The 18561-nt window shown below is 42.9% G+C and overlaps 1 protein-coding gene across 1 annotated transcript in view; it reads left to right on the top strand.

Annotated features, from left to right (window-relative positions):
• Window positions 1–14052, top strand: part of CEP97 (centrosomal protein 97) — a 43801-nt gene extending 29749 nt beyond the window's left edge. The window contains exons 9-11 of the mRNA XM_040424925.1: window positions 2660–3302; window positions 10063–10138; window positions 12532–14052. Of these exons, the coding sequence (XP_040280859.1) occupies window positions 2660–3302; window positions 10063–10138; window positions 12532–13167 (1355 nt within the window). The 3' untranslated portion in view covers window positions 13168–14052. The remainder of the gene's footprint in view (window positions 1–2659; window positions 3303–10062; window positions 10139–12531) is intronic.
• The last annotated feature ends 4509 nt before the right edge of the window (window positions 14053–18561 follow it).

The following is an 18561-nucleotide window of genomic DNA, read 5'->3' as shown; positions in this document are numbered from 1 at the left end:
CTTCTGCCCCCTGGCTCCAGCCAGATCACCGCCTTCGGTTTGTGGCCCCTTGGGGAGGGACGCTACACCGGAATAGAGGGGACTTGCTGTGGACGCCCGTGGTGATCCGAACGCTGGCGGGATACAGAGGCTTTAGTAGCCTCTGGTCCTCCTTTGCTTCTGGACAGCTTTAAGGACTGCCTGAAACTCCCGCTAGAAAAAAAGAAAACAAAAAAGAACCAAAACTAGCAGACCTGCAACACAGGGAGGTCTGCCTCCTACAGCTACTGATTTAGCTTAGTCCCTGTAGGAAGGGTATAGCTGAAGGGGAGGAGCTTACACTTTGTGCTTAGTGTCCGCCTTCTAGCGGCAACAGCTATACCCAAGGTCAAGCCTGTTTCCCCCAATGATACGGATGAGAGATCATGTTTAATTAGTCTGTCCTGTGGCTGCTTTGCATTCTGATCAGTTTTCTGATATGCAGCAAATATTTGACCTGCTCCTAGGAATTCTGTGGAATGAAATGTCTTGCAACTTCCATATACTTCACACCCAGACTAGAAATAGTGAAGGCAATTAAATCAATGTACAGTGGCTCACCCCAACCTAGAATATTGGAGTGGGGTTGCTCTACTACTGACCTTCCCACTGTCAGAGAGTATATATAATACAAGAAATAATAGGCACTCCCCCAGCTGGAGTATTTTGAACAATATATATTAATCACTAAAATAAATATAACAGCAGGACCCTTGCTGTACCACAAAAGTAAAAAAATAATAATGACACAATAATTTGGAGTAAATGTTCTTTATATAAGACCATAAAATCTGGACTGCACATCAGTACTCAGTTCATTTATTCCTATAGGTTTATCATCATGAGGTAGTTGTAGTTAGTTGGTTATTAAGGATGGATACATTGTTGCTAAATCATAAACACAGTCATAATGTTGCCAAATGTATAAATGCCAGCAAAGTAGTGCTTACCACCCTTTCTCATACACTCGGACTTAGGAGAGATCGCTGTCACGATCCAGTTGTGTCTCCACTTTATATCAGTTCGTTCCTCTGCTGTGTGGGAACCAGTAGGTGGTCCGGTAATGGCCGCAAATTAAGCAGCGTCTCCTGGAGGTGAAGTGTCCACGTGGGCCTCTTCCACATTGATGAGGTCGTGGCTGAGGCGGGTGACCATGTATTGACGGGAATTAGGCCTCTTTCACACTTGCGTTGTCCGGATCCGTCGTGTACTCCATTTGCCGGAAGTGCCCGCCGGATCCGTAACAACGCAAGTGAACTGAAAGCATTTGAAGACGGATCCGTCTTCAAAATGCGTTCAGTGTTACTATGGCACCCAGGATGCTATTAAAGTCCTGGTTGCCGTAGTAGTAGTGGGGAGCGGGGGAGCAGTATACTTACAGTCCGTGCGGCTCCCGGGGCGCTCCAGAATGATGTCAGGGCGCCCCATGCGCATGGATGACGTGCGAATGACGCCCTGACTTCACTCTGGAGCGCCCGGGTAGCCGCACAGACGGTAAGTATACTGCTCCCCTGCTCCCCACTACACTTTACCATGGCAAACAGGACTTTAGCGTCCTGGGAGCCATGGTAACCATTCAGAAAAAGCTAAACGTTGGATCCGGTAATGCGCCGAAACGACGTTTAGCTTAAGTCCGGATTAATGCTTTTCAATGGGCATTAATTCCGGATCCGGCCTTGCGGCAAGTGTTCAGGATTTTTGGCCGGAGCAAAAAGCGCAGCATGCTGTGGTATTTTCTCCGGCCAAGAAACGTTCCGTTCCGGAACTGAAGACATCCTGATGCATCCTGAACGGATTTCTCTCCATTCAGAATGCATGGGTATAATCCTGATCAGGATTCTTCCGGCATAGAGACCTGACGACGGAACGCTATGCTGGAAGAAAAGAACAACGCAAGTGTGAAAGAGCCCTTACTTCACCCAGAGCGATACGTGTGTTTCTGCAAACAGAGAAAGCACGAAGGGTAGTCTCAGCTGGTGGTCTTAATGTTCAAATTATACACCAGTCGCATTTCGGCCTACCCCTCACTTCTTCCTCTAACGGTGGTTCTTTACTCTCGCCATTTTATACCATTTGGCTGTGCAGCAATCCTGAAATGGATCGCTGTTTGGGCACTATTAAAAAAAAATTAAAAAAAACATGGAATTATGCATAAAACAAGAGATTATTTGTATTGTGCTATTAAATTCACCCTTAGAGAAATATTAGTTCCTTATTCTTCATCATAAATAGTTAACTAATATCTCCTAGTACGCATTATATAAACAAGTGGCAACATATTGCGGTATGCAAGCATCTTGTGTGCATTTTCCATGCGTTTTTTTAGATACTTAATACGCATATATTGCATTTATAACATATAATAAATATTGTCATATTTTTGTGAACGTTCTAAAATATAAAAAATATAAACTTATCATGTCTTATTGAATTAATGCTTGTACTAATGTGAAAATGTTTGCCGTTTATTGGTAATGCATACAAGAATAATACATATTGATGTAAATAAAATCTACGCTAGGCGTTGAAGTTTAATAAATTCCCCCGAAAGACTGATGGACTGAAGATGTTGCTCTGATGTGTCCGTATTTGATGTGATACATACATGTTTTTCATCATTATACGTCTTTCCTTTTACTAGAGCCTATTGTAAAGGTGGACACCTGGCTTGGTACAAGTAATTCAGAAGATAACTCCTACACATCAAGAAACGTTTCCTCCAGCCCTGCTCAATCTGGGCCATCATATTACAACAACCTTTATCTTGAAGACATCCAGACTGATGAGGACAAACTGAATTGTAGCCTTCTTTCCTCTGAGTCCACATTCATGCCTGTTGCTCCTGGTTTATCCCCAATGTCTCCCACTGTAGAGCTTAGGGTACCTGGTATAACAGGGGAATTAAGTGCCAATAACACCATTACCAAAGTGAGTAAATGTATTTCTGAGGACTTAACAACACAAGAGAAAGTAAAAGAGGCTGGAGTTGGCAGAACTGTAACTGAGTGCTTGAAACAAGGGGACAACCATCATCGGTCCTCTACAGAGTGCACCCAGCCACCCAGTGCCTCCTCTTCTTACAGTGATGCGGTGGACAGCAAAGTATTACAGGATGAAGACATGGACCGCTTAAATTGTATGAACAAAGCAGCAACAAAACTGCAGTCTTATTGGAGAGGTTTTTATGCAAGAAACCATAACCCCAAAGTCAAAGAAGTACAATATGAAATCAGACTCAGCAGAATGCAGGAGCACATCGTCTTTCTCACTCAAGAAGTCTCCAGGTATGTTTTGCTAACTCGCTGAAACAGTTGATGATTTTTTGTTTCCCACATGTATTCTGTAAAGGGGTTCAACACTTTTTGGCTCCTAGACTTTCGGCTCCAAGCCACACCACTGGAAGGAAGCAAACTTACCCGCTCCCTGCCATGATCCAGTGAGATGCCGCTTGGGAGACACATTACCGCTGCAGTTTAGAGATTTGGACCGGCACTCAAAACATTCTGGAAGTATGTGGAACCACACAAATTTATTATAAAATTGCAATGTACCTAGGTACTATACATCTATTATATAAAATATTACATATAGGATAAAAAAAATATATAAAACTAGAACATCAATAGAGGACTCCGAGTCGATTGTTGCTTTGGTTTCCTACAGAGACGTGTCTATATAAGATGTAGATAAGAGTCCCAGTACCAAGTGTCTAATATCAATCTTTATACGTAGGACACGATACGTTGCGCTGATCAAAAACTTTTTCTGCGTGTAGAGGTTTTTCCAGTGGCGTCCCACAGCTCCACCACGCTCCAGCAATGTTGGTTTCGATTTGCAGCGTCTTTCGGGATTTCGTTTTTGATCAGCGCAACGTATCTTGAGTAACAAATGTGTATATCCACTCTCTACAAAGCAGGTAAAGCCGATTGACTCTGAAAGCTTGAGACTAAGTCGAAATGGTGTCCTTTTTACATAGATTAGAAGTCCTACGTATACAGATTGATATTAGACACTTGCTACTGGGACTCTTATCTATATAGACACGTCTCTGTAGGAAACCAAAGCAACAATCGACTCTGAGTCCTCTATTGATGTTCTATTTTTATATATTTTATTTATCCTATATGTAATATTTTATATATTTTATATAATAGATGTATAGTACCTAGGTACATTGCGATTTTATAATAAATTTGTGTGGTTCCACATACTTCCAGAATGTTTTGAGTGCCGGTCCAAATCTCTAAACTATAATTGAGAATAAGGGGGGGTTCTTTTCGACCTGAGCACCAGTCGTGATTGTCCACAGTGAGCCATCTGTTTATTGTACTCAGTACATTACCGCTGCAGCCAGTCATTGGCTGCATGGCACACGTGACCCCCATCTGTGCCAAAAGGTTACAAGTGGCGCCGTATTGCAGTGAACACAGAGGTGAACCGAAGGAGATAGAACCGAGCAGCGAGGAGCTGGGAAGTATGCTTTCACACACATCTGGCAGTGAGGAAAGCGGGGGGGAGTGTTAAAAAGCCGGAGAACCCCTTTAAAACCAGCTTTATGAACTGACCGTTCCAGATAATTGCCTGCCTATGAGCAGAGATGATAGCTGCATTTACATGCAGCAGTTATTTTCTCTGTGTGGCGAGTCGACCAACAATCCCTTCTGTGATCGCTTTACCCTAAACAGATTCAGTGGTGCCAACAATTATGATTTAAAGGGAATCTCCTGGTAGCACTAATTATGTCCTGGGGAGAGCAGTACCAACATACCTTTCTCATAAGGGGTAGTGTGAATAGGAACATTTATTCTGCCAGATTCTCCTCCTGCAAGGGCCCTGGAGGGGGAGTGCTCTCTGCATTCCATCCCTGACTCGTGAAATGCAGGACTTTTTTTTCCGTCTGAAATAACAGAATTTTTATTTTTATGTTCTTCTGACAGATCAGAAAATTGGAAAAATAATGGTGATGTGAACTCCCCCTTAGAAAATCAATTTCTTTCCTTCATGGTGGTATACTACTAGTGACCAGTAGATGGCGCTGATGCGATTCTCTCAGTGTTGAAAATGGGATTCTCACAATTACTTTTAGCATTTTGTACCCTTGAATGTTGAATCTTTTTATTATATTTATATTAGAAAGTTTATCACTCACTAAAATTTATTTTAAGGGGTACTCTGGCAATAAACCTTACTTATCTACAGTTACCCCAGTTCTCCCCAGCCGCACAAGATGTGTAAATGGGGCAGTGGTTGAGCACATGTGCTGCTATGCCATTTCAACTATATGGGATTGCTGGAACCAGGTGAGCGTTGGTCAGCTGGACAGATATTTAGAGGGGATTGTGTATATAAATTGCTGGGTTCTGGTACCGTGTAGAGGGTACTACCTGGCAGACAGTACTCAATCGATCAAGCTCCAGCCAGAGAGAACTGAAAGGGCTTTTTTTTGTCCAGGTTGAGGATATTGATGACCTAGTCTCAGGAGAGACCATCCGTGTTGGATCACTGGGGTTCCAACTCTTGGCACCCATTCCATCAGCTGCAGCCTCTACATTCTTAGGGCTCATGCACACGAACATATTTTTTGTCCGTTCCGTTTTATTTTTTTGTGGCCCATATGCAAGGAAATGACTCCCGTGTGCATTCTGTATGTCCGCAAGTCCGTTCCGCAAAAAAATAGAAAATGTCCTATTCCTGTCCGCTATGCGGACAGGGACAGGCACCGTTACAATGGATCCGCAAAAAAAACGGATGTGACACAGACCACAAAATACATACAGTTGTGTGCATGAGCCCTTAAAGGGGAGCGGGGTAAGTATATTACCGGTGAGGGGCCCAGCCTGTTTGCTGTCTACTTAGTAGCACCCCTTTGACACAGCTGACAGTGGGGTTACATTCTTTAAGTCTCTTGTCAATCACTTTTTGGAATATTTTTATATATACTATTTTTAGCTATTTGTGCATTCTTTTTAGAATGTTTTATATGGATGATTATTTTTAGCTACTGTATTTGTGCATTATTTTGAGAATGTTTTATATAGACGACTATTCTTAGCCATTTTTGCATTCTTTAAGTCTCTTGTCAATCACTCTGGAATTTTTTTATATATACTATTTTTAGCTATTTGTGCATTCTTTTGAGAATGTTTTATATAGACGACTATTTTTAGCCGTTTTTGCATTCTTTAAGTCTCTTGTCAATCACTTTTTGCAATGTTTTGTGTGAACTGATATACTTGCTGTTTCACATGGTTATCTTGACTCACAAGTCCGGTGATGGACAGGTAAGCCCTTACCTGTGCCTGCATTGCGAGCCGGTCTGAAATCAAATGCTGTCACTGGGAGCAGGCAGTTCCGAGAACAGCCGCCGGCGGCCTTCATCGGGCTGTTCTCGGAACTGCCTGCTCCCGGTGACCGCATTTGTTTCAGACCGGCTCGCGGCACAGGTAAGGGCTTACCTGTCCATCAATAGAACCACAATTGCAGACAAGAAAAGGCATTTTCTAGGAGAGTGCCGGCGATGTGCGGTCCGTAAAATGCGAAACACACATTGCTGGTGTCTGTGTTTTGTGGATCCGCAAAACGCATACGGACGTGTGAATGGGACCCTAAATCGCACAGCCAGGACAGAAGTCTGATATCTCTCTCTCCTCACAGAACAACTGCACTGAGGGGAGAGAGAAGCACAGCCAATGTCCTGGCCTTGTTAGTAAATATAATGGATGTGATCTCCATGATAGGGTTATCATGGAGACCATATGATCAGGGACCAATAGTAATGGTCGCTGAAGTCAGATCTTTAGCACAGTAACCAGTGCGAATGTCTGCGCCATTTTATTTATTTTTTTATTATATGGGGGTGGGGGCTCCTGCCCTTTACTAAAAGGTTTGGGGGCCCCCAGCACCCCGACCGATCGGGGCATAATTTAAAACTCTCTCTCCTCTCCAGAGGATAGAGAACCTGTGCAGGGGCGGCCGGCTTATAGTGTGCACATGCGCCGGGCCGCCATCTTTCTTGAGGGCACAGGTGGGGGGTGAGGATCAGGACCCAGCTTTCCCTTATGGGGAAGCTGGGGAACCCGATCCTAGCACTGGAGACTTTCTCCCTCCTCTCTTACATGAGAAGAGGGAGAAAGTATGCGGAGGTCACTAAGGGGCCTTGGGCTGGAGCGCCACCTTTTTACGGCGGCACTTCATCCCAAGTTAGCGCTTAAATGAAACGCTGGAGGGCTCGGGCAGTGATCAGAGACCATGACAAGCGGTCTCTGATCACGTGATCACCGGCATTTTCGGTGATCGTCGTGATCACGGTCTCTGATCACTGCCCCGAGCCCTCAGCTACCTCCAGTAGCTGCGGGCACGGAGCTCCAGTGCTTGATTTAAGTGCTAACTTGGGCTGAAGTGCTGCCGTAAAAAGGCGGCGCTCCACCCCAAGGCCCCTTAGTGACCGCCGTAAAAACATGTATGGGTGGTCACTAAGGGGTTAAGGATGTACCATGGCTGATGCATTTTACCTGTCTATACAATGCCATTAGAGAACATAAAAATATCAAGTGACTGCAAAAAAAATTCTCTGGTTGAAATTAAAGAAGTTTTTCCACTGTACTAAGTGATTGCTAATTTTCGTCATGCCATTAAACTACCGATCAATGGAGGTTCGACTGCCTGGACACTTACCAATCTGCAGACTGAAGTTCCTATCTCAGAACTCCTTCTTCCCACAATGTCCACCCTGTCTAGACATGGCTGCCCGAGGTGGTCAGAAGTTGAACTATGGAAATAGCCATGCTATGCTGTTTCTGTAATTCCCTTTCACTTCTGTAAGAGCTACTGAAACCATGTCGCACAAATCCTTAGTTTTTTCCCCCCATAGTTACAATCACCTCTGGCCACCACATCCAGTGGACAGTGTTGAGTGGGTGCCCGGTATAGATCCAGGTGTGGGTCCCAGAGGTGGGACATGCAATAAATGTTGAGAAAAGCCCCTTTAAGTGATGCGGCTTCTCCACTGATTTTCTCTGTGCTGTCGCTCTTTCTGCCTCCTGCTGTGCAGGTACACTCCCATTGACTTGACTGAAGCCAGGGTGCATTTCCCTGCATAGTCAGTGGTCAGTGCCATGCAGGAGAAATGCAGAACAGACCTGTGTCCCTTCCTTCTTAGGGCTGGACCCCACAATAATCATGTCATCACATATACTATCAATATGCCATATTATTATATAATAGGGTCACCCTTTTCACCTCAAACAATGTGTGATGTTTACTTATTCAATAAATGTGTAAAATTGTAGAAAGGGGTGTATAAAGGCATATATTTGTAGAGAAATGCAGGTATCCAAAATTTGATTAGTTTCTACTGACCACTTGATATAAGTCTCATACAGAAGTTAAAGGGGTTCTGCAGATTTTTTAAACTGATCTATCCTCTGGATAGATCATCAGCATCTGATCGGCGGGGGTCCGACACCCGGGTCCCCCGCCGATCAGCTGTTTGAGAAGGCAGCCGTGTTGGCAGTAGCGCTAAGCTCTGTTCACTTGAATGGAGCTTAGCCGCACCCAGGCCAGTGATACTAGTCGTGACGTCACTAGGCCTGTGGTAAACAGCGAGAAGGCCGCGGCACTACTGCCAGCAGGGGTCCTGGGTGTTTGACCCCCGCTGATCAGATGCTGATGATCTATCCAGAGGATAGGTCATCAGTTTTAAACAGTTTAAAAAAACTGCAGATGAACACCTTTTAAAGTACAGCTGCTGTACCTGTGTATACCACTAGCATGCAGTGTATGCCTACAATAATTGTGAGGCTGCTCGGAGTAAAGGGAGTAGATACAATGCAACAATCATCTGTTGTGAATGGTGGATCGTGTGTTATCTGCATATACATGTTATCTGTGACTGTAATTCTGTTTGTGATGATGATGGCCAGTGTGAAAACTGCAGGATTTTAGGATTTTGTATTAAATATAGGGACATGAAAAAATGGGGGAAATCACCAACAATTACCAAAATAATATCTGTATATATAAAGTGAAAGTTTGTTTGTTCTTCAGAGGCTGGATCTCAACCACTCTTGGTACATATACTCTTTATGATCCAAATGAAAATACTGTCAAATCCAGCCAAAAAAGCTGTAATAAAGTAATAAAAAATATACACAATAACGTAACTACCCTATAACTGCTGAGGCACTGCCTTTCATCTCCGCTGCGTTTCAGTCTGCCTCTCATCTCCCTACATGTGCTGTCTAAAAGACAAACTGTTTGTTGCCCATAGCAACCCATCACAAACCAATTACTACATCACTTCTTACAATACTGTAGACCTATGTTCCCCGACCTGTGTTTCCCCAGCTTCTGCACAACAATTCCCAATATTGTCCTGATGGCTGCAGGCTGTCGGGCATGATGGGAGTTTTAGTTTTGAAACAGTTGGGGAACATAGTTCTATATTAAGAAGTGATGTATTAAAATGAAAGTTGTGCTGTAATTGTTTGCTATGGGCAACAAACAGTATGTCTTTTAGACAACACATGCAGGGGAGATGAGAGACAGACCGATATGCAAGGGAAATCTAAGGTCCAACAGACTCTATGCAAAGGTGCACTCCCAAAATATTTATTTAGATAGATGTACACGGTTAATGCCCGATATATACGCTAGTATTTATATATAATAAAAACAATAGGTATTTTTTTTCTACTAATACAAATAGTTTTTCTTATATTGAATATCTAATAGAAAATTCCTTAATTTATTTATTTCTCTTGCTTATATAGCACCAAACTATCCCGCAGCGCTTTACAGGCATTTTCATCACTTGCTGTCCCCAATGGGGCTCAGAATGTAAATTCTCTATCAGTATGTCTTTTGAGTGTAGGAGGAAACCGTAGTACCCACGTGCAAAAACAGGGAGAACATACAAACTCCATGCAGATTTGAACCTAGGACCCCAGCACTGCAAGGCAACGGTGCTAACCACTGAGCCACCCACTCAGAATTGTCTATTGTGATAACACTTTATAACGAGAACCCTTTTCTTTTGGTCTCCAGGTTGAAGACAGAAAAGGATGAGGAGCGGGTGCAGAGGCTTGTACAAGAGGAAGCTCTCCGATACTTATGGGACCAGGTAGTTTTATTAAAAGACAACAGCGTGCCACAGAAAATACGGCTCTACTAATTGTGATTGACATATAGTAAGATGCAAAACATACTGAAGAACATGTAATAATAATAATGCTTGGCTGTCCTCAAGTATAGTAAACCTAACATGGAGTCTAATACGTGCTTTGAAGCCTCGATATACGGCATTAAAGAGCCTGTGTCAGCACGGAACTACCTTTCAAACTACAGTGAATCATTTTAATACTGAATGAATCATTTTAATACTGATCCCTGTTCCCCCACTGTGCACCTGCAAAATGGCACCATAATGTATTGAGGGGACTCATGAGCGTCGACATATTGGAGAGGACTATCAATACATTACAGTGCCAGTTTGCAGTCGGGGGGAATTGGGGTGAGTATCCAGAAGAAAATTACAGATTGGGATTCAGCCACTGTTTGCTGCAGTTGAAATGTATTTCTGTATCTTTAAGTTCATGTAATGTTTCTGAAGATTTGAACTTTGCACAGGATAGGGCAGTGATGGTGAACCGTTTAGAGGCCGAGTGCCCAAACTGCAACCCAAAATCCACATATTTATCGCAAAGTGCCAACACAACAATTTACCCTGAGTACTACAGTCCCATATAGTATATCTCCCATGTACTTTATCATTTAGCTATAATATCCTGCCTACATTCAGTGCGCTGCCTGTGCTGTACATAGTGCGCCCTGCGCTGATGAGTGGCAGGAATAGTCTAAGGCATACTGATACATCATAGACTTTTTCCAGGGTGCGGGTGCAAACAGAGGGCTCTGAGTGCCGCGCCTGTGCCAAAGGTTTGCCACCACTAGGATAGAGGATAAGTGTCTGATTGTTGGGGGTCCAACCACCAATCATGAGAATGTGGGTATTGTGTCCATCTATAAACTGAGTGGCAGTGATGCATGCATGCCACCAATCCTTTTATTCTCTATGGGACTGCTGGAGATAGCCCAATACAGTGCTCAGCTATCCTCTGTAGTCCTATAGAAATAAATGGAGCAGCAGTGCACACGGTTGAACACCCCTCCATTCATATGGGGGACAAACAGGGCCTTTTGTTCTTGTGATCAGTGGAGGTCCCAGCAGAAAGACCCCCCCACCAATTTTGGTTCCTTTTCTGTGGAGAGTGAAAAGGTTTAATTCTTGGGAGAACCCTTTTAAAGGAGATCTGTCCCCATTCCTGGCATATCCATTTTAATAAATACTTGTATTCCCTATAAAATTACAATTTTGGAATGTCTTTTCTTAGAACTCTGTATTAAGCTGTTCTTCTGATATTCCTCCTAGAAACATATGAATAAATTGCCAACGGGATGTTACCATTGCCCTTTGAAAATGGCTGTGGCCCTATGCAGTCTGACAGAGGCCCCGCTGATTGGACCCTGCAAGAGTGTGCAGTGACACCCCACATCTATTACACCAAAGATGCCAGAATTATTATATTATTATGGGCTCATTCAGACGGCCATATGTTGCTTTCCACATCTGATCCGCAATTTTGCAGATTAGATGCAGACCCATTCACTTCTATGGGGTCTTATCTTTTCTTCCGTTCCATGGCCCCTCAAAACAAATAAAACATGTCCTATACTTGTCATTGAAAATCGGGACGTGGCCCTATTGAAGTCTATTAGTCCACAAAAGTTCGGCATGCAATCCATTTTTTTTGTGGACGTGCTCAACTGACCGCAAAAAAACATACAGCCGTCTGAATGAGCCCTAAACCAGACGTACCAGGAGTGGTGACAGGTCCTCTTTAAGGCCAGTTACAGTGCGTGTTCTATTTAGCCTTTATAATGATTAATTAGATTTGTACACATCATTACTAATACAGTTCAGTAGTAACACGTTGCCAAACAAGCGTATTACATATTACAATTTAACAATTATCCTAATAACGGAGGTGTGATTATACAGCAGTATAAATTTCCAGAACATATTTCTTCATGTCTTAATTGTCCAATGATTCATGTCCTTGATGAGTCCTGTGTTTTGATGTCTGAATTGTGTAGAGTTCTGTTTGGTTAAAGGGGTTGTGCAATGCAAAGATATTAGTGACATATCCTCAGGATAAATCATCAATATCAGATCGGCGGGGGTCTGACTCCCGACACCTCCACCGATCAGCTGGCTGAGCGCTGCTCCTGCTTCATAGTTACCTGCGTGTCCTTTCACTTGTAGAGGTGGCACAATGTAATTACGCTACCCCTTCAAAAAGCTGATCGGTGCAGGTGCTGGAAGTCGGACCCCCACCAATCTGATATTGACGACCTGTCCTGAGAATAGGTCATCAGTATCTTTGCACTGCACAACCACTTTAATAAATACACAATGGAACAGCACATATTTACTGTGCCTCTTTGTCTGCTTAGGTTCAGTCCATTCAAGATTGGCAAAGGAAAGTAAGCGGTCAGATTGATAGTATTCCAAAGCCTGATGTACAGTCACCTAAGACATCGGCACAGCAGTCACCTTCATACGAGTCTGCTCCTGAAATCCCATGCAGCAAAACCACCCCAGACATCCCGGACTCTGGTTTCCACTCCATTGAGATAGGGCAGACATCTCATCAGGAACTGAGTGGTTCCGAAAAGAGCTCCACCGAGGAAAGCGCATCTTCTGAGCAATCCGTGGAAACCGTAAAACATTGTCAACAACCATTGCCCGGTTTCATTGAGGTTCATGAGACAACAGCCCAAGATCCCAGTGAAAGTAGCAAGGATGACTCCAGCATAGAACAAGACAGTAGTCTTCTGCAGCAGTATTTGGATAAAGTGGAACAACTTGAGAAAGCAGAGGACAACACAAGTCTTAGTGATGTGACTGAGGAAAGTAGACCTGAAATTACTAACAGTTCAATAAACTCAGATTTCCTCTCCAGTAGCTTCGGACATGATTGCGAAGATGGAAAGAAGGAAGACATCTCTCAGTCCTCTGATGATGCACAGAGCTTGGCAGCATCACAGGGCGCTTGTACTGAGGCTCCAGAAGGAGAATTGCTGCAGTAAGGAGAAGTTTGTAGTCTTTTATCATTGCTGCTGTTGTAGACTTTTCTGGAAAGGAGCCATCCTGTGACATTGACAGCAGACGTATAGCAGGAGTACTCCTACAGTAAAAGGACGGCATACAGATTAGGGGTTATCAAGCGTGATCAGCAAGTTTTGGTCACGTAGGTTTTAAGGGCGGAAAAGGTGTCATTCTAACATGTGCTGAAGCATTACAGACCATACCATTATACATTCCATAGTCTCTAGTGATACAGCTTCTTTCTACTATATCGGAAAAGAGTTGCAGCATGTTTCTTTATTGTTGCTTGGCTTTTGTCATGTTTTTAGGGGCTCAACGTGTAATGTATATTGTAGTAATACCATTGATGCACTTTAAGAAAAAATTGCTGGTTTGTCTACATATTTCATAGTTGCAGAATGTCTTGATTGGCAAGTAGTGGTATTCTAGTCCTTAACAGCTTGGGTAAATGGGTTCTGCCAACTGCTATGCCAGCCATGAACACAGTCATGCTTTATCAGTGGTTTTTCAATCCTCTCCCAGTCCTCAAAAGTAAAGGTGCAGGTGGATTTTCAGGGGACCCATCCGTACCACTTCTATAACAGAGGTTGTCACCATTCAGAATGCAGCTGCCGGTCAGCTGATCAATAGTGATTTTGCTGGTGGAAGACACAGATGCTGCTGGAGAAGTTTTAAGCATTACATGGTGGATATTCTGACCATCCGTGTAATGTAAGGACAGCTCAAGTCCGCCAGAGCAGGCGCGACTCCTACAGAACAGGGGTGGACTGGCCATAGGGGAACTTCCTGTGGGCCGATGACCAGGAGGCTGCCTGAGCTCTCCCCCACCACTCATGGTAAGTAATGATCTGAAGCTCCCCTGCTGACTCCTGAATTCAACTGTATTGCCAACCTTGAGGCAACTGGAGTAGGTGGACAGAACATAGCAGCTGGCACTGGCCACCACAGAGGGGCAGTTTTTGGGGAGGTATTTTGTGATGCACTGTGGTATTTGGCTTTTCTGTGGTGGTATAAAGTGCTGCAATATGGTATTGGTGGTCCTGCCTTCAGTCAATTTGGGCCCCACTGCAAAATAGGGCTACTTTTTATTATTTTTTTCCAGGGCCACTTTAAGTTCCGAGCCGCCCCTGATACAGAATGACTGTCCATTCTAAGTCATGGATGTCCTGACTAGAGAACCCCATTATGATGTCCATATGCCCTAATAGGACATATGGACATACAACCCCTTTAATCTTAAAGTACATGCCACGCTGTCTTTACATGTTGTTGAGCTCTTCATAGTTTCCGGCAGATATTCTCATTTATGGCCCCTTTAATAGGACTTGTTTTTCCTTAGGTTATTATATAGCATGAAGTACCCTTAGTTGAATTCTTAGGTGGCTACATGGTGGTGTATTTGCCCAGATGAGTGCTCTATTTTGCTAGATTTTTTATTTATTTTTGTCTTCAGACTTTATTTCATCTCATAGTTCAACAGGTTTATGTTGGCTATGCCAGGAATGCCTCAGATTGCCTCCTACTATGAAACATAGAAGCAATACACAATTTGAAGGCACCATATGGATGTATTAAACAAAATCTCCAGTAGTTTGTCCTCATTGCTTGAGATCTGGTCTGCCTATGCATGCCCTTCTGTGACCACTATGTACTTGTGTGATGTTTTATATGCACATGGATATATTATTGTATTTGTGCGGCCTCTCTTCCAGCTCACATAGAAATGTGTAGTCTTTTGGTTGGCTCTTTTTATGTTATTGTGAATCTGGGCACTGATGTATGTGTGTATGTGCACCTCGCTATAGTGTACACTCGTGGGGAAGCTGCAACTCCCAGCAATCTGGTTGTCACGTCATGCTAGGTGCTGGTCTACCAGTTTCATACCACTGGCTGACACTATACAATTATATGTACATTTCTTATGCAAAGATTCTCAATCATACCATGCATAAATATAGGAATGTATATTACTGGTAAATATTGGGGTCTGCTCACACTTGCGCCACCATTAGGGTTTAGTGTCCCTGTACTTTGGGAAAACTTTGGATATGTCATAGCGGCATGTCAAAAGTTTTGATCGGTGCAGTCCAAGTGCTGATACGTCCACTGATCATCAGAACAAAGAGACAGAAGCGCTCACTGCAGGAGACGGAATCGAGAGAGGCCCATAGACTTTCTATTGTGTCTCCTGCAGTGAGGAGAGAGAGCGCCCTGTGTGAGCGCCTCCTATTTCTAGCGATCCCCTGGGTTCTCAGCGCTCAGACCCCTATCGATCAGAACTTGTGATATGTCCCTTTGACTTGTCAAAAGTTTTCCCAAAGTACAGTCCTACCTTTAGGTTTCTATCACGGCAGGAATAACACAGCATGCAGTCAGTGGGTCCATTAGTCATTGTTTGGATCAGTTGTTGTAAATGGAAGCTATGTTTAGTGTGAATAGAGCCTAAATATTTAGGGGTATATGGGCTGCTAAGAAAACTATTTATTGGAGGAGAAGGAAGACTTTCAGAATAATATTTTAATGCATAAAAAAATATTTTGTAAGAAATTGCTGAGAACAAGTGTGCATTGAATGCATGTATTATTTGAACCTTATTTTATCATATATAGTGTGTATTTTTTTAGTGTGCAAATCAGTTTTTCATTTTGAACAGTGAATAAAGCTTAGGACAACGAGCAAACAATTAAAGGTTATTTTTCTGATATGAACATTTCCTCGTCTGATTTCTTTCCTTATTCCCTTTTGAAATTCATATATGAAACATCTCACATTCGCATGAGTTAAAGTGTAACTGCCATTCGATTTTTATTTGCGTAATGTGTAGGGGGCAATGATACTGACCATTTTTGTAATATACTTTAATTACTGAAATCATACATTTCTATTAGAAAACTAGCTCTAAAGTTGCCCATTTTGAGGCTTAGCAACGCTCCTCTGTCTTCTGTTTACATAACAGTCAGTGTTAGCAAGTCTCCACAGTTATAGAAGACAGAGGAGCATTGCTAAGCCTCAAAATGGGCCACTTTACAGCTATTTTTCTAATAGAAATGTATGATTTCAGTAATTAAAGTATATTACAAAAATGGTCAGTATCACTGCCCCTATACATTACGCAAATAAAAATAGAATGGTAGTTACACTTTAAATAAAAAGTCAGGCAACTGCTGTACATGTGGTAAAATAACAAAAGAATCAATACTTGCCACTTTTTCCTCTTTGCTTCTTCCAGTGCTGCACTCCGGCTCTCCACACTGTTTTCCTGTCTGCGGCAGTGACATTCTGTGCATATACAAATCACCGCCTGCAGCCAGTCACTGTCCTTAGCAGTGCCGTCCTATATACTGCCGAGGCCAGTGATTGGCTGCGACAGTGAGCTGTGACCCCTGCAGCCAGGAAGATGACGTCATCAGTTAGGGAGGACTCTGAGCTCAGCATCGGAAGTGGCGGGGAGAAAAGGGGTGAGTGTTGATTCTTTCGTTGTGTTACCACATTTACAGAGTCTGTCTGAGTTTTTGTTTAACTTGGCAACCCCTTTAAGAATGTCTTAAAAAAGTAAAAGACTCTTCCCAACTCCCTGTTTGGGCACTACTTCTGGGTTCTTATTGACATACAGGAAATTAGCCCTCGGCCAATCACTGGCCACAGAGGTGACCCGCCTCAGTCAGTGAGCGGCCACATTAAAGGGGTTGTCTGAAGAGGTACAGGTTCTAGCTTGTCATGGGGTAACTCCTTTTAACTATTGGATAACAGAGCTCCAGATGGCAATTAAAATGGTTGCAAATTCTGCAGAAAAATGATGAAGCTCCTATATTTTTAGTCTTAGGAGCCAAAATGCCATAGTGATTTTTTTACAGCCCAGTCTTAGTACTACTGAACTGTGGAAACTGTTACATAAAAAGATAGTAGACATTTTTAAATGTGGTTTCTATTACCATGCCACTGTGTTGTACTTTATTACCTCTTTCTTATAACCGTTTTTCACGTTTTCCAACATAAGTGTCAACTGTATGTAAAGAGCCACTCTGATTCTTCAGTTGATGTTTGCATTGCGTCATCTAGGGCCCGATAAATTCTGTGTGAGACAGGGCCCAATGGGATTTGTTACAAATTATACTTCACCCACTTTTCTTCCTTTAGATCGGTCATGGCCGATCAAACAGATCAGAATCAGATTTGTTTTTAACAAGACATAAACATCATGATGAACTTGACATCTAGGATAGAGATTTAACAGGTGAGGGGCCAGCAATTAGCGGTAATCTGCATGTGGATCCCGCAGCCAGACCATGCTGTGTGGTCATCCTCAGATGTAGGTTTATCCTATAAGGTCATGGACACTGATAACTGTGAGGAAGTGCTTCTGAGAGTATCTTTAAGGGAGTCCCACAGAATGTCACAGTTGTACCTAGTATATAGAGTATGATAGACTCTGTTATTACTGGATAAAATGACGTTTAAAACAGATTTACTATGTGATAGGAGCAGGGAAGATGGGACCACTTAAAGGGAGTCTCCCTATCCAACTGTTTTGTATAGACACATAGCTATAGTTCACCTGATTAAACTGCTGTTTTTCTGCTGTTGATCCGAGGTCCCAATCCTGCGTTCGGCCTTTAGTGCAATGAGGGCATCAGTATTGCTCTTGTTAAACCCAAGCTCCACCCCTTTTTGTGGCCAGCCCTTCCTTGGCTGTTTTGCCACTGCCTGGCGCTGTCCATCAGATTTATGTCGGCTAAACCAGCTGTATTAGACAAGTAGATTTCATACCAAGAACAATTGAATAGTTAGTGACTCGTTAACGTCCAATCGTTAGAAAGTCGCTAATTGTTCAATGAATATATTACACACAAAGATTATAGCTCATGGAGGTGGACTTGGTAAGCTGACAACACTACACCACACCTACAGTCTGATCTTCTAATGAGCAGGTGAGGACTTATTACATGTTCAGATTTGCGCTCAATGAGAATTTTTAAGCATGCTGAAAGATCACGATCAGCGAGAATCAAATTTTTGTGATCACTGGAAACTATCACGCAGTGCAGAGATTCTGGGATCGATATGACTCTTTTTTTCGATTCTCACGATGTCTAATACAGGCTTTAGAAATCATTCTAAACAATAGTATAGGGTCTAAAAATCTAACATGGCCAATCTCGTTTGCTTTCCAAGTGTAAACATACACAAGTGTCTGACAGTGTGTCATGTAAAAACCACCATTAGTAACTTAATGTGTATGGATGGCTTGAGGCTGCAACCCTTGTTTTTGGGGTACCCTATCTATAATAGTCCGTTTGAGAAGATTAGATGATATTACAAAGGCACTCTCTAACAGTGATGGTCTACTTTTGAATATACATGTAGGGTACTTTCAC

The sequence above is a fragment of the Bufo bufo genome, chromosome 3, assembly GCF_905171765.1.
Source record: "Bufo bufo chromosome 3, aBufBuf1.1, whole genome shotgun sequence".
Taxonomy (NCBI): domain Eukaryota; kingdom Metazoa; phylum Chordata; class Amphibia; order Anura; family Bufonidae; genus Bufo; species Bufo bufo.
This window is presented reverse-complemented; position numbering and strand designations above follow the sequence as displayed.